General features: G+C 41.1%; 2 protein-coding genes and 1 pseudogene across 4 annotated transcripts; 2 read left to right on the forward strand and 1 right to left on the reverse strand.

Annotated features, from left to right (window-relative positions):
- Positions 1–51: 51 nt before the first annotated feature.
- Positions 52–7,772, reverse strand: LOC135504263 (eukaryotic translation initiation factor 4E type 3-like). The gene is made up of 7 exons (XM_064922655.1): positions 7,473–7,772; positions 5,701–5,773; positions 5,429–5,523; positions 5,281–5,341; positions 5,094–5,160; positions 1,536–1,691; positions 52–1,390 (listed from the first exon to the last, which is right to left on the reverse strand). Exons 1-7 carry the CDS (start codon positions 7,634–7,636, stop codon positions 1,344–1,346), a joined length of 663 nt encoding a protein of 220 aa, XP_064778727.1. The 5' UTR covers positions 7,637–7,772; the 3' UTR covers positions 52–1,343.
- Positions 7,773–13,285: 5,513 nt separating this feature from the next.
- On the forward strand, positions 13,286–20,508 carry LOC135504264 (serine/threonine-protein phosphatase 4 regulatory subunit 2-A-like). 3 transcript variants are annotated; one of them, XM_064922658.1, is made up of 9 exons: positions 13,286–13,521; positions 13,945–14,054; positions 14,334–14,504; positions 14,646–14,739; positions 14,954–14,991; positions 16,127–16,201; positions 16,515–16,658; positions 16,845–17,107; positions 17,257–20,508. In XM_064922658.1, the coding sequence occupies exons 2-9, from the start codon at positions 13,957–13,959 to the stop codon at positions 17,604–17,606; spliced, it is 1,233 nt and encodes a 410-aa protein (XP_064778730.1). In that variant the 5' UTR covers positions 13,286–13,521; positions 13,945–13,956; the 3' UTR covers positions 17,607–20,508. The 3 variants fall into 3 exon arrangements, with proteins under 3 accessions (XP_064778730.1, XP_064778728.1, XP_064778729.1); XM_064922656.1 differs by having other exon boundaries at positions 13,287–13,521; positions 13,973–14,054; XM_064922657.1 differs by having other exon boundaries at positions 13,287–13,521; positions 13,973–14,054; positions 16,518–16,658.
- A 1,353-nt stretch (positions 20,509–21,861) lies between these two features.
- On the forward strand, positions 21,862–24,030 carry LOC135559332 (guanylyl cyclase-activating protein 2-like; annotated as a pseudogene).
- The last annotated feature ends 1,004 nt before the right edge of the window (positions 24,031–25,034 follow it).

Genomic DNA, 25,034 nt, shown 5'->3' on the forward strand with positions numbered 1-25,034 from the left:
CAGCCACCTGATTAAAAAACAAACAAAAAACAGCACCAGAGACCATAGATAAACAAGGCATGATTGTTTAGCATTTCATTTTTCCAACATTTCAAAATCTATCGGCAAAAATATTGATTTTACATTTTGACTGGTTCAATGTTAAAAATAAACAACTTTCAAGACTGAAACCCTTGGAAAACAAGGCACCATTCCAAAGATTAACAATCAGCTGAGATCTCACCTTGACTGGGCACTATAGTAAAAACTGCCAGAAAGTCCAGCTACATTATGTTCAATTATTTGTTTCTTTCAACAAAAACATCCCTAATGAATGTGCTTAGTGTTTGAACATGGATGACCTGAGTCACAGAGAAGCTCAATCAATCAACTACAGAGACCGCATCTGATGACAATTACAACCAACAGGTTACAAAACTTAAAAAGCTTGGCAGGGAGCATGCACACACACATGCATGCTTTTGCACACACACGACAGAGAGAGAGAGAGGGTTAGAAAGGTCTTTGGTAAAGATAAGTATTCATTCAACCCAAAGCAAAGTTCATACATCATATCGTTTTTTGAATTTCAAAATGGTTCTTTTAGTTTGTAGGACTTAAATGAGAACAATATTCATGAAATGTAATAAACACAAAAGTGAAGAAAAAAATTAGAATGAACCAATTGACATGTGCAATTGATATTCTTCAGAAAATTGATACCTATCTAGGCGTAGTCTAGATTCCTTGCTTAGTAATCCTGTTCATTACAGTAAAAATTAAAAAGGCTTGTTGTGCATTTCGGAAACAACAATTGAGTGTGTTTGTACAATGACCCACTGGTGATTACCAAAACACTCAGGGTAAACTAAACTATAGCATTTATCTGGTAACACGCAGAGTGGTGATTTAGTTTTTGTAAAATTTAACAACCAGTAACAGTTAAGATCCCCCCCGCCAAAAATAAACTACAAACCCCAAAAAACAAATAAATAAAACATTTGAATGTGCAACAATTTTCACATAAAACTGTATGAATAATACTGGCTTGAGGAAAATACTCTCCATTCATTCTAGACTCAGGGAACAATGTAAATTCAATGTAAGATCAGGAAACTGTGAAAACTAAAAGGCTCTGGTAAAAGTGCACTGTTGAGATAAAGTGTGGTTTAGCTAAATATCTTTGTATAAAAAACTAACACTAAGGAACATGTATCATTCATCCTAAAATGAAGCCCAGCTATGACATTTGTCTGCCCAAATTGAAGTAATTGTATAACACATTCATGAAAGACAGTAAAGCTCAGAAGATTCAGTCAATTTCCAAGACCAAAAACAACAAAGTGTCAAATGTGCAAAGCTTGCTAATGTCTCGGGCGACCTCCTTCGAAGGCATGGTGCTCCTCATGTGCTGAAATAGAAACAAACACATTAATCTCACGAGTTATCAATAGGCTCATTTATAGTAAGGGAAGAGTAACATTGTTTTGATGGAGTGAACTAGCACGTACTCTACTCTTGTTTTTATCATGTCATACAAGATTGAAAGTACTCACGCTTATAAAATACTGCTTTAAAAGTTATCTGTGGAAGAAGTTCATAGATCCTTCCTAGGATGTTTGCTTCGTTAGCAAAAAAGGCATTTCCATTCCAGACTTGAACAACATCTTCTCTGTCTCGAACGCTGACACTAACACCAACCACCTCATCCTCTGAAACATAACCAGAGATTTCTTTTTCTTCAGATAAACACATCAATACCCTTCAGTATTTTGAAGTACAATTTTACAATGGAATATTGTAAAGCTGTAATACCTTTTACAACTTTACATTTAGTCATTTAGCAGAACCTTAATTTCTCCTCTAAGTCACTCCGGATAAGAATACATGTCTCAAGGGCACATCAGTATTTTCACCTAGTCAGCTCAGGCATTCGAACCAGCAACCTTTTAGTTACTGGCCCAATGCGCTTAACCGATAGACGACTACATTATATTACAAACACACTGTAATACATGTAGGGTATTTCATCTTATACATCCTAGTAAAATAATTATTAATAATAACATATCCATTCAGAACAAAAATACATAACATCTAATATAAAATGATAGACAGATGTAAGATTACTTCTCTTTACAAACAATCAAGTAAAGCATCTTCATAAAGCCTGAAAGTTGATATACAGCATAACAACAGGGTTTCTGAAACGCAACTCACAGCAATCTCATCTGTTGTCACACATTAAGATGATAACATCTAGCATTACATCAGAGGAGTGTAGTTGTCATTTAATACTACCCTTCTGTTTGTGCCAAGGTTTAGAGAAATTGCTTTTGGGGTCTTCGTCACCACTACCACCAAATCAAACTTTATTTGTAACATGCGCGGAATACAACAGGTGTTACCGTGAAATGTTTACTTACAAGCCCTTACCCAACAATGCAGTTCAAGAAAGAGTTAAGAAAATATTTACCAAATAAACTAAAGTAAAAAGAATAAAAAGTAACAATAAAATAACAATAACTAGGCTATATACAGGGCGTAACAGAATCAATGTGTGGGGGTACAGGTTAGTCATGGTAATTTTTACATGTAGGTAGGGGTAAAGTGACTATGCATAGATAATAAACAGCGAGTAGCAGCAGTGTAAAGACACTAAATCAAATAGTCCGAGTGGCCATTTGATTATTTGTTCAGTCTTACGTCTTGGGGGTAGATGCTGTTAAGGAGCCTTTTGGTCCTAGACTTAGCACTCCGGTACCACTTGCCGTGCAGTAGCAGAAAGAACAGGCTATGACTTGGGTGACTGGAGTCTGACTATTCTTTGGGACTTCCTCTGACACCGCCTAGTACAGAGGTCCTGGATGGCAGGAAGCTTGGCCCCAGTGATGTACTGGGCCGTACGGACTACCCTCTGTAGCGCCTTATGGTCAGATGTCGAGCAGTTGCCATACCTGGCGGTGATGCAACCATTCATACTAAAAGCAAATCCAGGAGATTGAAGTACAGGGTTGAAGGCAAATTAAATATTTCTTTGTGCAGAAAGAAAGTCTCCAAACAGAATCTCACACTACTAAATCCATACAAGACATTACTACTAGAAGGTCTGGTTGTGAGACATGCAGAGTTAGAAGGTTAGTAAGTAAACAAAACACTGGTTTATTCTGAATTGGACCCAACTCCATTGGAGCAGCTACACACACAGTATGTGATTGACTCAAGACAGATGTCACTGCGTCACCATTAGAAATGTCCCCAGAGAGAAGATCTACTCATCGATTTTGACTACTGGACACACACACTTAGTATGTGATTGCATCAATACATTGATGACTGTGAGATTTGCTGATTGTATTAGAGTTCAGTTAGATAGAGGTTGTGTGACTGGTCCATGTGATTTCTCTAGTATAACAGCTCTTGATCAGGGTCCAATTAGGTGGGTGAAATACAACGATCTATAAAGTGCACAAGTTGCTGGATAGTCAGCAAGCCGAGGATAATTACTTTGTATATAGGACATCCTCTGACTTTACAGACAGTCTAAAGCAGAGGTTACTGCATATATAGAGAATAAGGACTCCTATCAGACAGGTCTCAGGTCTTCAATATGTGATAATACTGCAGCAGGTCATTAGTATGGGATCTGGTAATACTGAAGCATATCGTAGGTCTTGCTCCTGCTGCTGAGGAAGCAAATCTGGATGACCTTGAAAGCAGCAACCTCATGAGGTTGAGTTGCTGTTTGGGCAGTTTGATGGTCTGTCCTCTGAAGCATGGTAGTCCAGTGTCCAGCATCAGAGTGACTAGAGACACCACTGCATCCATGTTGGACCTGACAGCCAGGTACCCCCCAACACACCTCCATAAACCATTTGAAAGATATGACCTCCATCTTGCCGCCCATGATCACCACCATCTCATCAGTCAGCTTGATGTCTGGCTCCCAGCCCAGGTTACCACCAGGAGAACTCTCAAACATGAGCCAAAGTTGATGTGGATAAGCCGTCCCTTGCTGTCCTGCATGATGTTTCTGTTGTGTCCACCTTTGATTTGTAGCAGTAAGAGCAGCAGGGTGTAAGCAGCCATATTACGGATGAAGTTATGCCTTGCCTTCTGGAAGGCTAGAGTGGACTCGTCTTCATACTGGTTTCTGAAGTACTCATACATCCCAAAGTCTGTCTGCCCATCTGGTCACGGGATTTACAGTCTGGGATACACTCGATCACACCACACCCAAGGTCGGTAGCCACCACTCTGTAGGGAAACAAAAACAGGTCCAGTCCCACCAGTTGGAAGATGTTCTTAGACAAATGATCTGGAGAGCCAGCACATCCTGTCTGCAGTCATCTTACTTTAAAGATGGTGACCTGCCAGACGATCCTGCAAGTTACGTCTTCGCCCAGCTCCACGTCCTGGGAGTCAGTCTGACAACGCAGATCTTTCCTCTCCAGCTCACTGACCCCACAACACTTCACCTTAAACTTAGCCAGGTACAGGGCCTTGGCAGCACTCTGTATGGGTGTTCTAGACTCATAGTCAATGTCCAGTACAATGACCTCTGGGTTACTGGGCAGGTAGCAGCCTTGCTAGACCTTGTCAAACAGCTTTGAGACATGCCCTCTTCCTCTCATCTCCCTTTGGGGTGAGCTTGATGGCGGATACGTTGGTGATTTTGTTGAAGTCAAACTCTCTGGTAGTATTTAACTGCACCAGACAGAGCCTATTATCTCCTCAATCATCTCCCCCAAAAGATCCCTGATGTCAGGGTCTTTGTGGTGTGCCTCCTCATTCAGGTAGATGTTAGTCTTCATGTTCCAGATGAACTAGCAGGCCAAGAGCTGAGACTTCTGGGCCACCCACTGGATGTACACTCTCATAGCCCATCTTGTCATAGCGCAGGACCTGAACAATCTGAGGAATGTAGAACAGGATGGCATCCGAAGGCCCAGAAACCATTGGATGAGCATGGCATTTCACAGAGTTATTCTGTATGGTTGACTGACTCCTTAGACATGACTGTACAAGTTGACAACAGACCATGTAAACCAAAACCCACAGTTGGAGTCTGAAAAACACTGCACACGGTGTACTCTCTCCCTTCACACTCTTACCTGAAGCACAATAATCAGTAAATTGCTCCCCAATAGTGGCCAGCAGTAACTCCTTCCATACAGCAGGCTGGGGAAATGAAGACACATTGAGTATATAACCAACACTATACACATGTCCTCAAAAAACATGATAAATGACATTTGTATGAATTATTAAAAAATAACAGATTACTTGTATCATACTTACAGTGCTTTCTTTGGGTACTTTCATTTTCCAAACTCCCCCCTTTGCATTACTCTCTTCTTCCCTGGATAAAAAATACAATAGTAAATGAAAGGGCATATAATTATGCATAGACTTGTGTTTATGTACGAATTAGGTTAGTTAGGCTCACCAGAGTGGTCTTCTCTCCCCTCTCATTAGGTGATAGCTACATCTCAGTGGTAGGCTGGACACTCCAGGTATATTGTTGTACACACTCCAAAAGCTCTATTCAAAAAGATGCAAGGGAAAATAGGTTCTTTACCATGATTATCAAATTCATATTATTGCTGCATTATTGTTGAAAAACACAAAGCCATAACAGAGTACAGTACATGTGTATGTATAATAATGTGATGCAGGCAGATCTTAAAACGCTCAACTAAACTAACACGCAAACCTTACCTGAACTGTTTGCACAGTGTAGATTTTTTTCAGACCTGATTCACATTCTGCTGCCGTTGTTCCTGGTAAAGATCTGGAGGAAAGATAAACAAAACATTAGTGCTGAGCGATTAACTGAAATGTTTTTCGATGACCGATGGCAGTTCTCGAGATCATCTGCAATGATCATAACATGATCAGAATACATTGCGCATGCAGCTGCTTGTTGTCGTTGGTTCTTGCCAAGCAAGCCTGTGGGGCCCAAGCACCGTGGTATAATAAAAACTGGAGACTCATGTTAGACTACGTCGATTCATGAACCGTCTATATCCGGATTGCATCCGATTTGTACAGACCAACATCACATGCGCACTAGCACTCCGTGCGCACAAGAAGCAGTTCGAGCAGCGACGACACGATCACGTATTCCAAAAACATGACAGACATAGGATGGATCTAACAAGTTAGATGCAGTGCCTTAGACGGCTGCGCCACTCAGGAGCCCAATAAGTCAAAGTAAATGGACAGTCATTACCATCACTTTGTTTATTCTGTGTTGTTACAGCATTTAACCCACATAATGCATTTTTTAAATTTATCGAAACCGAAAACTGACCATTTTATCCAAAACGACCTAGTAATCACTCAGCACAACATCAATATTTAAACAAATGTATAACTCCGCATCTGGCATGATCTATCTAGCAGTCCTAAAAAGATCCCAAAACGAAACCGAACTTGGAATCGCTCAGCACTACAAAATATCAATATTTAAACGAATTTATCTAGCAATCAGACCTAAAATAACCTGTTTAGTTTTGTATCTATAGCAAGTCTTCCTCCCACTCTGTAAACAGGCCTTACTAGATAACTCAGCCAAAAGAGGTTGTGCTCAAAGCAGCCAGGTCGGAGATCAGGTGTCAATCCCCTTTCCACTGGACTCTAGCCCAGCAGTAAACAAGAATGACCCCCTTTAAATTGTCTGCGTTCTCTTGGCCAGAGCAGTACATTGACGGATATACAATTTCAATAAAAACACATTGAAAGGAAATATCTGTATATGCAAAATTATAATCTATGGCCATTATTGTGAAATCCATCACAATGCACATGATTTTATTACAAAAATAAATAAATTGAAACCAAGACAGAGAAAAATTGCCCACATTAAAGTGTCAATGGATGGCAATAGCCTAAACAAAAACAGACCAGCCTATGATTTGACTTTTAGTCTTGAGATTGGAAATAAACACTTTCACCACAAGGCCGATGTTTCAAAAAAAAATATGTTTACAACAAATCAGAGGGCCAAGCGCTTTCTCCAACCCAACGTCTTAACAGACTATGCCCCAATACAAGCACTCACAGTGTTCATGAAAATAGACAAAGTCCAATTTCTGCAGGTCATGTGTACACCTCCCATAATACAATAATATTTACAAATACAGTGAAGCAGTGATCTGAAGTTTTAAAATAAATCAAAGACTGAGTTTGAGAATATGTTCTAATGGTGCGCATGGTATCAAATCACCAGAGAAATAAGAAACAATGTATCGTGATTGCGAAAACAGACTTATAGTCAAGTGTAATAATCATATAATGTATAATGAATATGGTAGTCATCTTGCCTTTCTGCGGCGTTATTACGCATAACTGATTGCAAGGCCTACTCCTTTGTTTTGGCAAGAAGGCTTTCTAGCTATCGCAAATGCAATTTCGTTGACAAACTCATCCCATGGAAGCATAGAAAGAAACGCCATTAAGTCCACGTAATGATAAAATGGTGAGCTTACCTATCAAGCCAAAAAGTCCACGGAGAATGTAATGGGAGAGTGCCGTTTCCATCGTTGTTCGTGATGTTCTCCAATTCTCTTTCGTCGATATGGATGTTACGTTCGGGGGAGTTTTGACTTACTGTTTTGTTCAATTGCAGATTCGGGACAGCAGGAACTGCCATTTCCTTGCTTGTAAAAAAGTATCGATTTGATTGTTTTTTAAGAGATCTCGTTTTCCCTTTTGATTGTATAGGAAGTGCCTACTCTGCTGACTCATTCGTCGCTTCACTGTTCTGCCGCCACAACAGTAAAATGACGTATTGCTGTCTGCAGACCAAACGTTCTTGCCAAAAGCAGCAGGCGCGATGCAGTAGAATATAATATCTTTGTTCTCTACTTTTCGCAGTCCATTACACAAACATCAATAAAGTAAATATGTCTAAATCATCCAGAATTATCATAATATTCAATCAGTATCATGACCTTAACCATCTATGGCCAGCATGGGTACCAGTCTGTTAATCTAACATTCCACACCTTGAACTCCATGTCATTATGCTAAAGTTTATCATGACAGGAGTGGCAAAGAGTAGAATAAACTAAACAAACTGGTACTCAGACTAAAACATCTAAGAATGACTGATATTTTCAGTGACAATTGCATCTGCCAATATAAAATAGATTGATGAATTGAATGTGTAAATGAACATTATAAATGCCCTTTATAATCAAATACATTTCCATTGTCACATGCTTCCTAAACAAAAGGTGTAGACTAACAGTTACAATGCTTACTTACTGTCCTTTCACAACAATGCAGAATACAAAAAAATAAAAAAATAAACAAGGAATAATTACACAATGAGCAATCATAGCTACCAGTACCAAGTCGATGTGTAGGGGTATGAGGAAATGGAAGTTGATATGTACATATATAGTGCAAATTGTGCCCCCCCATAGGCAGTGTAGCCTAGTGGTTAGAGCATTGGACTAGTAACCGAAAGGTTGCAAGTTCAAATCCCCGAGCTGACAAGGTACAAAATCTGGCGTTCTGCCCCTGAACAGGCAGTTAACCCACTGTTCATAGGCCGTCATTGAAAATAAGAATTTGTTCTTAACTGACTTGCCTAGTAAAGTAAAGGTAAAAAAAAAAAAAAAAAATCTAAACAATACCCATAATGTCTTGAGATATTGCTCCCCTGAGGTAGAGTACCTCAAGATCAGCTGTAGACCACACTATCTACCGAGAGAGTTGTCATCTATATTTTTCATAGCCGTCTACTTACCACTGTTGCTGGATCAAAGACCGCGCTCAATGAGCTGTATTCCGCCATAAGCAAAAAGGAAAACTAGTGGCTGGGGACTTTAATGCAGGGAAACTTAAATTAGTTTTACCTCATTTCTATCAGCATGTTTCTCATGTGAGTCGTTGTCTGAAGAAGAGGAGGAATCAGACCAAAGCGCAGCGTGGTAGGTGTTCATGCCTTCTTATTGAACCGACCACTGAAGCAAAAATCTCAGTGTGACCAAAACAGTCCAGTCAATTGCAAAACACTAAACAGAAAACAACTACCCCAATAAAAACATGTGGGAAAAAGCTACCTAAGTATGGTTCCCAATCAGAGACAACGATAGACAGCTGTCCCTGATTGAGAACCCTACCCTGCCAAATCAAAGAAATACAAAAACATAGAAAAAATAACATAGAATGCCCACCCAAATCACACCCTGATCAAGCCAAAATAGAGACATAAAAAGCTCTCTAAGGTCAGGGCGTGACAATGTTAAATGTGTGTGTGGGGGGGGGGAAATAATTATAGACCACCTTACATTTACGTTTACATTTAAGTCATTTAGCAGACGCTCTTAATTTACGTTTACATTTAAGTCATTTAGCAGACGCTCTTATCCAGAGCGACTTACAAATTGGTGAATTCACCTTCTGACATCAGTGGAACAGCCACTTTACAATAGTGCATCTAAATCATTTAAGGGGGGGGGGGGTGAGAAGGATTGCTTTATCCTATCCTAGGTATTCCTTTACTCCACACACAGAGATACGTACAAAGCTCTCCCTCGCCCTCCATTTGGCAAATCTGACCATAACTCTACTCTCCTGATTCCTGCTTACAAGCAAAAATTAAACAGGACGCACCAGTGACTCGGTCAATAAAAAAGTGGTCAGATGAAGCAGATGTTAAACTACAGGACTGTTTTGCTAGCACAGACTGGAAATGTTCTGGGATTCTTCCGATGGCATTGAGGAGTACACCACATCAGTCACTGGCTTTATCAATAAGTCCATTGAGGACGTTGTCCCCACAATGACTGTACGTACATACCCCAACCAGAAGCCATGGATTACAGGCAACATTTGCACTGAGCTAAAGGGTAGAGCTGCCGCTTTCAAGTAGCGGGACTCTAACCCGGAGGCTTATAAGAAATCCTGCTATGCCCTCCGACGAACCATTAAACAGGCAAAGAATCAGTACAGGACTCAGATCGAATTGTACCACACAGGCTCCGATGCTTGTCGGATATGGCAGGGCTTGAAAACTATTACAGACTCCAAAGGGAAGCACAGCCGAGAGCTGCCCAGTGACACGAGCCTACCAGACGAACTAAATAACTTCTATGCTCGCTTCGAGGCAATTAACACTGAAACATGCATGAGAGCATCAGCTGTTCCAGACGACTGTGTGATCACGCTCTCCACAGCCGATGTGAGTAAGACCTTTAAACAGGTCAACATTCACAAGGCTGCTGGGCTAGATGGATTACCAGGATGTGTACTCCGAGCATGCGCTGACCAACTGGCAAATGTCTTCACTGGCATTTTCAACTTCCCCCTGTCTGAGTCTGTAATAGCAACATGTTTCAAGCAAACCACCATAGTCCCTGTGTCCAAGAACACAGAGGTAACCTGCCTAAATGACTACAGACCCGTAGCACTCACATCTGTAGCCATGAAATGCGTTGAAAAACTGGTCATGGCTCACATCAACACCATTATCCCAGAAACCCTAGACCCACTCAATTTGCATACTGCACCAACAGATCCACAGATGATGCAATCTCTATTGCACTCCTCACTGCCCTTTCCCTCCTGGACAAAAGGAACACCTATAAGAATGCTTTTCATTGACTACAGCTCAGCGTTCAACAACATAGTGCCCTCAAAGCTCATCATTAAGCTAAGGACCCTGGGACTAAACACCTCCCTCTGCAACTGGATCCTGGACTTCCTGATGGGCTGCCCCCAAGTGGTAAGGGTAGGTAACAACACATCCGCTACGATGATCCTCAACACGGGGGCCCCTCAAGGGTGCGTGCTCAGTCCCCTCCTGTACTCCATGTTCACTCATGACTGCATGGCCAGGCACGGCTCCAACACTATCATTTGCTGATGACACAACAGTGGTAGGCCTGATCGTCGACAACGATGAGACAGCCTATAGGGGGGAGGTCAGAGACCTGACTGTGAGGTGCAAGGACAACAACCTCTCACTCAACATGATCAAGACAAAGGAGATGGTTGTGGACTACAGGAAAAGGAGGACCGAGCACATCCCCATTCTCATCAACGGTGCTGTAGTGGAGTAGGTTGAGAGCTTCAAGTTCCTTGGTGTCCACATCACCAACAAACTAACATGGTCCAAGCACAGTTCATGCTTGGACCAAGTCGTGAAGAGGGAATGACAAAACCTATTCCCCGCCAGGAGTCTGAAAAGACTTGGTATGTGTCCTCAGATCCTCAAAGGTTTTACAGCTGCACCTTTGAGAGAATCCTGACGGGTTGCATCACTGCCTGGTATGGTAACGGCTCGGCCTTCGACCGCAAGGCACTACAGAGGTAGTGCGTACGGCCCAGTACATCACTGGGGCTTCCTGCTATCCAGGACCTCTATAAACAGGCGGTGTCAGAGGAAGGCCCTAAACATTGTCAAAATCTCCAGCTACAGACTGTTCATTATTTTACAGCACGGTAAATGGTACCGGAGCATCAAGTTTAGGTACAAGAGGCTTCTAAACAGCTTCTACCCCCAAGCCATAAGACTCCTGAACAGCTAATCAAATGGCTACCCAGACTATTTGTATTGCCCCCCCCTATGCTGCTGCTAGCCTCTGTTATTATCTATGCATAGTCACTTTAATAACTCTACCTACATGTACATAATTACCTCGACACCGGTGCCCCCGCACATTGACACATTGAGTCTGTACCGGTACCCCCTGTATATAGCCCCGCTTTTGTTATTTGCTGTTGCTCTTTAATTATTTGTTATTCTTGTCTCTTACTTTTTTGTGGTATTTTCTTAAAACTGCATAGTTGGTTAAGGGCTTGTAAGTAAGCATTTCACTGTAAAGTCTACACCTGTTGTATTCGGCGCATTTGACAATTTTTTGAAATGGTATTTTATTTCATTGGAGAGGATGGTAGTGAGGAGAGAGGGCCTTGATATTCAGGTCCCACTGGTCCACAGGGAAGACAAGTTCTTGATCCGGGCAAAAGGCCTCGATCTTTAGCAAAAAGGGAGTGGGATGCTAGTAGTAAAGGGAAGCAGTCAGCGTGCAGTATAACTGCAGTACACTGTAGTATAACTGTAGTTAAAATGCAGTATAACTACAGTATGCTAATAATACTGCGTCCAAAAGAACACCGTTATTTTTACTGCAGTAACATTTGTTAGAGTTGCGTAAGTTAAAATCTGGTATCAGGATAAATATAACAATGAGTCACCGATTTCATACTATGCATTTTTTATTAGCTAAGTAATAAATGGGAAATGCAACTTTCGTATATACGGGCTCACTGTCATGCCATGCAGAGCAGAACAGAGAACTGACAAGATGTATGTAAACAGTATTCTTTATACTGTGATAGACAGTTCCAACTCATCTGTTGGCCTATCACAGTAGAGACTGGGCGTGGTTTAAACTTGCTCAGCCTATTGCAGGCGCTCAGGCGGGTCCCCGCCTCTTGGCGCTTCTGTTGATAGATGTAACTGTTGCTGTAAAGAACATCCATGCGCTCATACCGTTATCTCGCACCTGGCTCCTGTTATCTAACAAAAGACCGCTTGTTCTCGCAACACCCGCTCTGAATGTGCCCCCCTCCCAACTCATTTGAACAGTTCCTGTCTTCATGCTTCTCTGTATTTTTCCATCATGAGAAAGTCCCATGGCCCTGACACTTTTAACAATGTTTCAAGTCAGCTATGTTGCATAACACATACATACATCCACACAAGCCCACAGCAGATAATATTCAATAATATATATGGTAATGGCTATAATGTAAAACACAGGATCCAACACTTTGAAGTGTAACTGCTGTTACAGTGCAGTATAACTGCAGTACATTGCAGTTATTCAGTAATCACAAAACAGCAATATTTTTTTGTAAGGGATTTTATCCCGTGCATCGATCATTAAAGGAAGAGGTGGGGAGTATGGGATGTAGGAGAGAGAAAGTTCTGTGGAGTAGACGATGGTCTGGGCAGACAGCTTTGAATGCCATGCTGTGGATGATGGGGAGACATGAAACAGGTCTGTGTGCTGAGTGTTTAGTGTAGGAAACGGTGGAGCATGTGTTGACATTTTGTGAACTGCATTATGTAGATAGGGAGAGATTGTGTGAAAGGGTTAGAGAGGCTCGACGGGGTTAAGATTTGGGTGTTTAGGGCTCTATTTCACTTTCTTAGAGGAACAGGACTATCGAAGATAATTTAATGTTAGTAGGCTGTGACTGGCCTCACACTCCAGTACAGTAGGTGGCGGGGAACGCACGTTAAAAGTTGGATGCGATCCGTCAAACCAATCCCAAAGAAGAAGGCCGGTTTGCCAGACATACTCTGACTGGACATGCCCAGTTGTGTGGGTAGCTAACGTTAGCTAGCAAGTGTGAGTCAAACGGCGCCATAAACTCACTGGGATGCATTGTTGCTAGCTAGCGGTAGCTAGCTTTTTCTGATTTCCTGTCGCTGGTGTGTAGGGGACTTCGGTTGGCATAAAATAGCTTACGTTACAACCATGGAAATCGACAAACTTTTGGAGGGTTTTACGGGTAAGTCAACTCGCGTTTGCTGATTTTCCGTATATGCACATGATTAACTAGCTACATTTGAATTTACAAGCGTAACGTTAAGTAGCTGCATATATTATACTCGTTGGACGGCGAACTTGGCTAGCGAGCTTGTAGCTATCAGTCGAAATTGTTAGCTAGCTAACTCGCGCTAGGCCTATCTTATTTAGATAACGTTACTGTACTTGTATAATTCAAAACGTATGTGAATAGGTGTATTGTGTTGAAGCTATTTTACCCACATTGTAGTTACATAGTTATCCGGTCGCTGTGACCTAGTTTGTTGGCCATGGATGGTTGATTAGTTTTCTAGCTAGGTAGTTAGATCGCAAACGCTGTGGTTGCCGTGCAGTTCATTATTGGTGCCTGCTAACGTTACCCAACACTGCACATAACTTGAAATAGTTTCCTATTTTCATGCATCTACGTTCAGACTTCGAGAAGAAAGGGAAGAAAGATGCCTGCCCTGCCCTGGATCAATTTCTGTGTCATGTCGCCAAAACGGGAGAAACGATGTGAGTGTCTGATAAATGATCCCAACGGCGCCAGCCACTTTTCTAATGAGAAGTCAATGTGTCAACACAGGATATAAATAAAACGACTGGTAAATTACAACTCGTGGATAGTCATATTCCAGAAATCTCGATATGCTACCAAATCCAAAGTTGTTTGAGGAGACATGATTGTGTGGTCCCAAGACTGGTAGTTATCACAGCATCAAGGCTGCATCTCTGTTGGATAGGTTACAAGCTGTCTGATCTAGAGAGGATAACTTTTGGTCTCATCTTTTCCAGGATTTCATGGTCACAGTTCAAAAGTTATTTCCTGTTCAAACTTGAGAAGGTAATGGATGACTTCAGAGCCTCGACACCAGACCAGCGAGGGCCAGCCAATCCTAATGTGGAGTACATTCCATTTGAAGAGATGAAGGAGAGGATTCTCAAAATCGTAGAAGGATACAACGGGTGAGTATCCTCTACTAACCAGTGCTGAAACGTCTAATAAAATGACCCCTTTTCTTGTTTTACCAGTAGGTCTTTGTGTAGCCCTAGTATATAGCCACGGTGAGGAAAGTATACCTTCTTGACAAATCCATATTTTTCCAGGATTCCGTTCACCATCCAGCGTCTGTGTGAGTTACTGACTGAGCCAAAGAGGAACTACACAGGAACAGACAAGTTCCTCAGGGGAGTGGAGAAGGTAAGTATCATCACTTCTACTGACATCATTACTTGTAATGGGTGTTTGAATGAGGGTATTAAGCCTAGTATGAATACCTATGTCACATATACATGTCCTTGTGTTGAGTAATGTATTCTCATGGCCCAGTTTCATTTTTTATAAACAAGTTAGAATTGCTTGTATTAATATACAATATAAATGCTTGGGGATTGATGGTGTTTATGTTTTGCAGAATGTGATGGTGGTGAGCTGTGTGTGTCCTACGTCAGAGTAAGTATTCTGTCATGTTTCTCTACCTACCCCTTTAGCTTATACCTAAAAGTGTTTTTTATTTATTTATAGCAAAACATACTTAAAAGGTGCTAATGTACACAGGGTTTTTTGCATTGTAATTAAAGAAAATATTAGTGGATAATAGTGGAATGATAGTGTTTCAAAGTATTACAGTGTGTGCATTTTTGATTCACTGTGATATTCACTTGTTGATTTCTTCTGCCAGTGTGGCATCTTTTGTCAGACTGGGAAAGCTGTTCTGACTTTGGCTGTGTTATCTAGAGGAAATGGCTAATTTCCTGGTTGCTAAAATTCTACACTGTTCGCTCAATTTCCACTTATGTGAGAAAACAAGCTCTCAATATTGTAGGGAATCATTGTACCATCTAAATCGCTGTGAAACGTATTTTCCACAACAACAAAAATCATATTTACAGCTGTTTGAAGCTGGTGGACCAAAAACGAAAGTAACTTTTTTTGTTTTGGTTCACCCTCTTCAAACAGCTGAAAATAAGATTTTTGTTGTTGTTATTGATTTAGATGGTACAATGATTCCCTACAATATTGTGCTTGTTTTCTCACAGAAATTGAGCGAATGTAAAAATACTACTTCCCTCTCGCCCCTACCTTGGCTCGAACCAGGGACCCCCTGCACACATCGACAACAGTCACCCTTGAAGCAACGTTACCCATTGCCCCACAAAAGCCCAGGCCCTTGCAGAGCAAGGGAAACAACTACTTCAAGGTCTCAGAGCGAGTGACGTCACTGATTGAAACGCTATTAGCGTGCACCCCGCTAACTAGCTAGCCATTTCACACGTTTCCAAGAACAGTGTAGAATTTTAGCAACCAAGAAATTAGTTTCCACTAGATAACACATAACACAGCCACAAAGTCAGAACAGCTTTCCTAGTTTGACCACAGATGCCGCACCGGCAGGCAAAATCAATAGGCGAATATCACAGCCAATCACAACACTGTGGGTAAGCGATACTGTGAAACACTATCCTTCCACCATTAGCGCCAGATTATGGAAATGTACTGAAATTACAATGCAAAAAAGATGCTATGTATAGCACTTTAAAGCTAACAATCATTTGGATTTGTTGACTTGCTGTGCCTCTTTTTAAAGGAAAAATGGGGCAACCAGTGTAAATAGAATGAATGGAGTGATGTTCCCTGGCAATACCGCTATTTATTCAGAAAGGTGAGAGATACCTACTTGTCAATGGTTAACTTTCAGTTATGCTATTAAAAAAAATAAAAACATAAAAAAGGGATAAGGAACCCAAATTAAACCCAGCAGTCTTTCTTTCCAGGGATCCCTGAACATAGGGGGAGAAGGTTTACTAATTTACGCGTACCAAATATGATTGTCAGACAGTGGGTGGCACTGTAGTGTTGCTTGAATTAATCTCCTTGTTATTAATTAAATGAAATTGCAACATGGATTCAGTTTAAACAACATTTGATTGTATGAAAGTATTAGATTATGCAGAGATTATTTCCTCTCCTTACAGTAGGAATGTAAATGGACCAGGCACCCCAAGGCCACTGAACAGACCAAAGCTATCACTATCCACCTCTCTGGCTACAAATGGTCTCCCTGACAGCACAGACGATAAGGAGCCACTCACAGAACAAGAGGAGGAGCATGTTGTCAGGTAAATAGCATTGAATAGCCAGGTGACTCAGCAGAAATTTAATGCACTGATACCACATGTAAATGTTTTCTTATATATATACAATCTTCGGCAAAATCATTCGCAAGGAGATTCCTGCAAAAATAAGATTGTATACAATATATATATTTAGAGCAACGTGTTCTGATGTTTTGACCCTTCCTTTAGTGATTCCTCGGTATCGGAAAGTGATGCCACACAGAGCAGTCCGATGAAGACCAAGCATCCGGAAGAGGATGCAACGGAGGCAGAGAGCCACGAAGTCAAGAGGCTGAAGTTTGACAAAGACATGGATGAAGAGGATGAGGTAGACAAGGAGATGTCATGTCCTGCACCTGCCCAAAGTTCATCAGACATGCCAGAATCGTCAACAGATGTTGTTGAGGAAGAAAAAGACAAGTCTGCTGATATGCTCACCACAGACGATCATGGTATGTATTTTGTACAATGGGGAATTTTCAAATCACATTACGTGATTTGTGAAAGGGAAAATGACATGAATCTAAAAATAACATTGCTAAAATTTATTGATTTATGGAAGGATGTAATGGTATTATTGTTCTTGCCTTCTGTCCCCCAGAGCCCTCCAGTACTCAGACAGAAGATCCCTTTGATGACGAGGAAGAGACATCAGAGAGGGAGGCTGAGTATGGCCCCACCCACAGACTAAAGAGTGACAACACCATGGACCAGTCACTGAGCAAGCTGCTCCTCTCAGGGAATGATCTGAGTTTAGAGGAACAGGAGGAAGGTGATTGCAGTGACCCAGTAAGTAGCAGCAGTAGCAGCAATGGGGAGGGAGCACCCAGTGAAGAGCCTATCCCCTCTGCCTCTCCCAGCAGTACAGCTGAGTCGTTGGCAGAGGGCGCTGCTAAAGAAAACTGTTCAGAAAGCTCAGAGACTGCAGATGAGCCCATGGAACAGGACTAACCTGAGGCTGAGGCCCCCCCCCCCCAACATTACTTTACACTGTATATTGACACTGTACCAAACCCAGGAGATCTCTGTACCACAATGGACCTGTAATCTCCCAGCACAGGGAGGCTTTTTGTGTGAGGCCCCAGAGGATTTTCACCCTCAGGTCTCTTCACGCCTTGTAAGACCCACCCACCTCCTGACGGCCACGCATCAGTCCGTTTTTAAAAACTGGAACTTATCATTTAAAGTTCCCCTCCAGCTAGATTTTTTTTAAAGCCTGTGGCATTCAAAAAAAACGACTCAGCTGTACTTTTTTTATCATCTTGATAGTTTTTATTTCTCTCATGGATCACTGTAATTTTAATATTTACTGCTATTTTAGACACCAGTTCTAAAGCTGCTTGGTTAACATTGTCATAAGGAATGAATCAGCCACTTCTGTGTGTTTGTTGTGATCTCAATCTGTGGTGAAAGTATCATGTTGGCCGGCCCAGTTACGGTCTCCTCTGGATCTGTGGGATGCCTTGGGTTTTCCCTTGGTAAAGCTACCGTTCACATCTATGTTTAAATTTCTAGTGTAGTTGTCCATACTTTGGAATGTAAAGTATGAAGGATTGTCCATGACACACATCTGTTCCATAAAACCACTGGAAGCCCTTGCCCTGCAAGTTTGGTAATCTTGCAAAGTAAACATACCGAAACCATGGATTGCAACCAATCCTCATGTACTATTGCACTCTGATTGAACAAAACAGTGCTTTCAGAAAGTATTCATACCCCTCGACTTATTGAAAAAAAATAATTACAGCTTAAATTCAAAATAGCTTAAATGTTAACACACAATAACCCAGAATGAAAACACATTTTTAGAAGTCTTTGCAAATTTATTGAAAATGAAATAAATATCTAACTTAAAGGTATACACACCCCTTTGTTATGTCACACCAAACTGAGCTCAGGAGCAGCCAACTTCCTTTGATCATCCTTGAGCTGTCACTACAACTTGATTGTAGTCCACCTGTGGCTGATTAATTTGTTTGGACATGATTTAGAAAAACACCTGTCTATATAAGGTTCCACAGTTGACAGTTCATGTCAAAGCAGAAACTATTACCATGAAGTCCAAGGAACTGTCCGTAGAGTGCCGAGACACATATCTGGGGGAAGGGTATAAAACAATTTTAGAGTTTTTGCGAGCACAGTGGTCTCTTATCATTGGGACATTGAAAAAAATATAGAATTACCCAGACTGCCTAGCTCTAGCTAGCCGGAAGGTTTTGATTTTTTATTATTTAACTAGGCAAGTCAGTTAAGAACAAATTCTTATTTTCAATGACGGCCTAGGAACAGTGGGTTAACTGCCTGTTCAGGGGCAGAATGACGGATTTATACTTTGTCAGCTCAGGGATTAGAACTTGCATCCTTCCGGTTACTAGTCCAACACTCTAACCACTAGGCTATCCTGCTGTTCTCAGAAGCCAGAAGTCTTTGCGCACTTCACCAATCTGAGCTTTATGGGAGCGTGGCCAGACGGAAGCCGCTCCTAACAAAAAGGGACATGATGGAAGGCCTGGAGTTTGCAAAAAGGCATATGAAAGACGGAGCATAAGGCAAAAGATTCTGTTGTCTGATGAGAAACAAATTGGCCTGAATGCAAAGCGCTTTGTCTAGAGAGAAACAGGGACAGCTAATCACCTATCTAACACCATCCCTACTGTATAGCGGTGGTGGCAGCATCTTGCTATAGGGATGCTTTTCAGTGGCAGGGATTGAGAGACTGGTAAGGATACCGCGAACAATGAATGGTGTCAAATCCCTAATGAGAACCTGCTTCAGAGTGCAAATGACCTTGGACTGGGGTGAAGATTTACATTCCGACAGGACAATGACCCCAAGCGCATAGCCAAAGCAATGCTGGAATGACTTCAGAACAAGAGTTTGAAAGTCCTTGAGTGGCTTAACCAAAGCCCATTGAAAATCTATGGAAAGACTTGAAGATTGCTGTTCACCGCCACTTTCCATTTAACTTAACAGAGCTTGAGAAAATCTGCAAGGGCGAATGGAAATCCCCAAATCCAGATGTGCAAAGCTGATGCAGACGCACCCAAGACGACACAAAGCTGTAATCGCCACCAAAGGTGTTTTTGACTCGGGTGTGAATACTTATAATTTACATATGTATTTATGATTCAATACATTTGCAAAAATAAATGTTTTCACTTTGACATTATGGGGTATTTTGTGTAGGAAAATTGAATTTGGGCTTTAACCCAACAAAATGTGGAATAGGTTGAGGGGAATGAATACTTTCTGACAGCACTGTATAGCTGTGAACAAATTGCTCTGAACATTCCAGGAGCAATCTCATCGTTCTCTACCTTCTCACCTGTTGCTAAGTCTTCCAAAACATCAGAAGACAATAATATTGGCAATTTCCTGATTTCTGTTGTCTGACAGTATTGAGTGAATGCTTTTGTTTGTTGACCACAGTTACTGTCAGTTTTTGTGTCCGATTTACTCAAATGGTAAGAAAACATGGTTTACTTTAGTTCTCACAATCTTTTCAATTGAATAAAATTACATTTGTCAAATTGAAATGTCAATATCAGCACTAAATGTCATTGATCACAAGAATCTTGTTTGATTTTATTTTGAGAGTTTACTGGCTGCCATATCTTTACCAGTTTCTGCAACTGTCTTTTTATATATTAGGATAAACATTTCTGTAAAGTAGATTTTGTAGATTGTAATATGTGTTCACTGCCTTTGTGAAACCGATTGACATCTCTGTAAATTGAATGATTAGCTTTCAGCACAGTATTCATATGAAGCAATAAATGCTAACATTTTAAGTGTGGGGTTTGCTTAATTTGTATCAGTACGTTTTCCAAGTAAATTTTGCCAACTGAATACATCCTTTGAGTATATTATGTCCTTATTTTCAGAGAAAGTTATGAGCGTATCTCCAGATGGCCTTGACACTCAGGCTAATGATACCTATCTGTGTCCCTATGAAACACCTAGTCAGCAGATTACATGAACCAAGATGTGCTTGATGGGGGTGTTCAGTCAACACACTGGGAATATCTCAATTGCATATTCCTCGCGTCCTCAAAATCCAATGGCGGAGATCAGAGGGGAGGGACCTCTGGCTTTCTGATCCAATTGGTTTTGAGAAGGAGCTGGAGAGAGGAGCAGAAGAGAGAGGACACAAGGAGTATGCAATTGAGATCTTCGCACTGTTCAACTATAGGAAACAAGGACAGTCAGTCCCACAAGTGTGTTTTTCCAACATCTGCAACTTGTCTCTTTAGTGTATATAAATTTGATAAATGTTTCTCATATCGATATCATATATTTTCACGTCTTCTATACAAAAATGTAACACGGGGTATTTGGAGACACAGTCAACTGGTAAAATGTTAGGCCTACTACTGAGCCATGGAATACAATAATAAATGTTTATCATAAAGTTGATGTACTTATGACATAATTATGCTGCATCAGAGACAATGTACATTCTGTCACACAGGTTATCAAGGAAGGTCCTAAGAAATAGCATCACCTTAAAGAGGGATTACCAAATGCCTGGCCTTTATGAGTCATCAGATTTGCAAACAAAAGGAGGGTCCCATGTAAGGGACATTGTGTAACTAACCTTTGGCAAGACATGGACTTCATATTTCACCATGGGAATATACTGGGTCCTGCATGTATATGGCTCAATGTAATTCTCTGTAGAGATGACATGGGACAGTTTCCTGGACCCTGATTAAACCTAGTCCTGGATGAAAAAATATTTTCCAATTGATAGTTTCCATTGAAAGTGCATTTTAGTCCAGGACTAAACTGGGTCTGGGTCTGAGAAACTAGCCTTGTACCTTTTCTACAATGACTTTTATGCTGATTTCAATTTCCTCATGTCACACTATTACCATGATCAAAGAAAAATGTAAAGTCAAGGGCTCTTCCTTTTAGGTTTAGTCGTCTAAATTAGCAGTTCAGTTAGCAGTTTAATATCTTTATACCTATTATTTTGTTCACCACCTGTCTGTTGCAGTAGTTCTAGCAGGTTCACTTGCCTTGGACTGACTGGACTTCTTACACTGACGATGGGGCAATAGAAGATGGACAATAGCAAATCTTCTCAAGAACTCACTATGAACTAATTGATCCAGACAGTAGGCATATATTCCTAATCCCTTGTGTCATGTGATCTACATCAGTCCTTGCCCAGTCTCTACCATCAGTGGAGAATTGTCAGACAATGGGTAATATAGTAATTCACTGTTTCTGTCCGCAGTGTTTTTGTTTATGTGTGGTACCTTTATGGAAATATATATATTTTTTCAGTAATAGTACAGACACAGTGGACTGATTAAAAAGTTGCAGTTGTGATGGAAATGAATAGTTGGAAGAGCAAAATCATTTGTGGAATGTCCAAAGAGTAGAGCTACACCCCTGACTGAGACAACTTTCAGCCATGAGACAACTTCTTCAACTAAGGAGTCCAATCAAACATGAGCGACAACACCTTCAACTAAAGAGACTCATCACAGTATTTGAGAACTATTTCCGTGATACCATATCACCTCCACCCTACCTGACACCCTAGACCCACTCCAATTTGCTTACCGCCCCAATAGGTCCACAGACGACGCAATCGCAACCACACTGCACTAACCCATCTGGACAAGAGGAATTTAACACCATAGTACCCTCCAAACTCATCATCAAGCTTGAGACCCTGGGTCTCGACCCCATCCTGTGCAACTGGATACTGGATTTCCTGACGGGCCTCCCCCAGGTGGTGAGGGTAGGCAACATCTCCACCCGAGCCACTGCCTGTTCACCCTATCATCCAGAAGGCGAGGTCAGTACAGGTGTATCAAAGCAGGGACTGAAAGACTGAAAAACAGCTTCTATCTCAAGGACATCAGACTATTAACCAGCCACCACTAACATAGAGTGGCTGCAGCCAACATACTGACTCAACTCCAGTCACTTTAATAATGAAAAAAATTGATGTAAAAATATATCACTAGCCACTTAATATAATGTTTACATACCCTACATTACTCATCTCATATGTATATACTGTACTCTATACCATCTACTGCATCTTGCCTATGCCGTTCTGTACCATCACTCATTCATATATTTTTATGTACATATTCTTCATCCCTTTACACTAGTGTGTATAAGGTAGTTGTGGAATTGTTAGGTTAGATTAGCACAAGCATTTCGCAAAACTCACATAAACATCTGCTAACCATGTGTACGTGACAAATACAATTTGATTTGATAGGTCAGCGACTGAGTGAGGAGAGTGATTCAGACCAGGAAATTGATGTTGCAGAGCTGCAGGACTGGTATAAGAAGTTTGTGGTGGAGTGCCCAAGTGGAACACTCTTCATGCACGAGTTCAAGAGCCTCTTCGGTGTTACTAACAGAAGAAGGCGGCCGATTATATTGAGAATATGTTTCGCAGATTTGACAAGAACGGAGTGAGTAGCCTACAGATTACAGTCATCTGATAGATGGGGGCATTTGAGGGCCACAGTGTCCACATGTCCTTCAAGTGATAACTGTTGAACATCACTTTCTCTTCATTTCTGTATTTCTTGATGAGTATCATACAATTATTTTATAATTTCTTTCCTTTGCAGGACAATACAATTGATTTTCTAGAGTATGTTGCAGCCTTGAACCTGGTCTTGAGGGGCAAGTTGGAACATAAACTGAAATGGACTTTCAAAATGTACGACAAAGATGGAAGTGGCTGCATTGACAAGACAGAGCTGCTGGAGATTGTAGAGGTAACAGACGTTCAAAGATGAGTGTAGGATTACATAAAATACAGTAATGATATCCCATACATTTATGGGATATCATTCCAAAATCTGCTTGTCTTCTCTCTCAGTCCATCTACAGACTGAAGAAAGCCTGCCATGGAGAATTGGATGCAGAGTGTAACCTCCTGACCCCAGATCAAGTGGTCAACAGAATATTTGAACTGGTTGATGAAAACAGAGATGGTGAGGACGCTTTCTTTACCCTCTTACTGTTCTCTGACAGCTTGATCTGTGGTTTTAATAATGTAATGATTTAGCAGGTTCTCACTGTGATTCCATATCATTATGACTGTGTGCAACATATTATTGTGTGTAACATTCTAAAGTATTTGGAAAATTGGACCATTGGACAATGGGTGTTAGTAATGTTTTTCCCTCATTGTAAACAGTGTTTGGTTTCAGTAGTTAGTGAGTAATGCTAACTGTGTCTTCCCTCAGGGGAGTTGTCTCTGGATGAGTTCATCGACGGGGCCAGGAAGGACAAGTAGGTGATGAAGATGCTGCAGATGGACGTCAACCCTGGGGGCTGGATCAGTATACGCAAGAGCTCTGGAGCGAGCTCCGAAGCTGAACCTCTGTAATAAGTTTATAGACTTCTTTCAATCAAAATTTGAATCCATCTACCAGCAGCTTCAGCTATCCTGTGCCCTACCCCTGTGCCCAGGTGGTGGCTGACACTACCACCATACCCATGGGGACTATGGACTCTTGTGCAGAGGGGGCAACCATTGCTGTAATACCCTCTTACCCCATAGCCTGCACACCACACACCATCACTTGTTGCTTCTTTCATAGCGTTCTTTGTTTTCTCTTTTGAAATCCCTAATGTGTACATATCTGCATGTTTCTGTTCCCACTGATGGTTATGTGTGTGTTCTACTGCCCATGATTTCACTTTGTATGTGCAGTGTAAAGTAAAAGTGACCAGTTTTCTCCATCTCTATATGGTTGATAGACAACATGCAGTGGCAGATCGTAAGGTTTATTTTGCAATTATGTTTTGATTGGGAAAAATATCAATGGTTAGAGCTGACAATGATATAGTATTCCGGTAGCAGACTTGTTTGTTACATACAGTATCTGGTACAATTTTTGCATTTGTAGAACAACTCATTTTGTGTAAGTTGAACAGTAAATGTGTATGAAGATGTATAATAAACACACCAATGTTGACCTATTTTATGGAATGTAAGTCTATTATATAACCCAGAATAAATGCACTATCAATTTCAGAGTATATGAGGGTAGCTCGTACATCACAATATCATAAATAACCTGACAATATGGAAATCATACTGCCCATCTTTGACAGTATTCACTTCATCACATTCCAGAATGGATGGTGGAGGTAGGTACTGGAGCAGGAGCAGAATCAACCTTCAGCTCCTCCTACCTCTAGGTACTTGTAGATACTAAATGATTGGATATGTTTAAGCAGTTTCACCTTAGGTAATGGCGGTAGGCGGGAGATAATTGCGGCTGGTAGAGCTTTATGAGTCGACGAGACATGGCGGCAAATTCAAGATACAAGAACCATTTGCTACTACAGCTGATGAACGAGTGGAAAGTGCGTGGAGGTTTGTGG

The sequence above is a fragment of the Oncorhynchus masou genome, chromosome 18 (assembly GCF_036934945.1).
Source record: "Oncorhynchus masou masou isolate Uvic2021 chromosome 18, UVic_Omas_1.1, whole genome shotgun sequence".
NCBI classification, from domain to species: domain Eukaryota; kingdom Metazoa; phylum Chordata; class Actinopteri; order Salmoniformes; family Salmonidae; genus Oncorhynchus; species Oncorhynchus masou.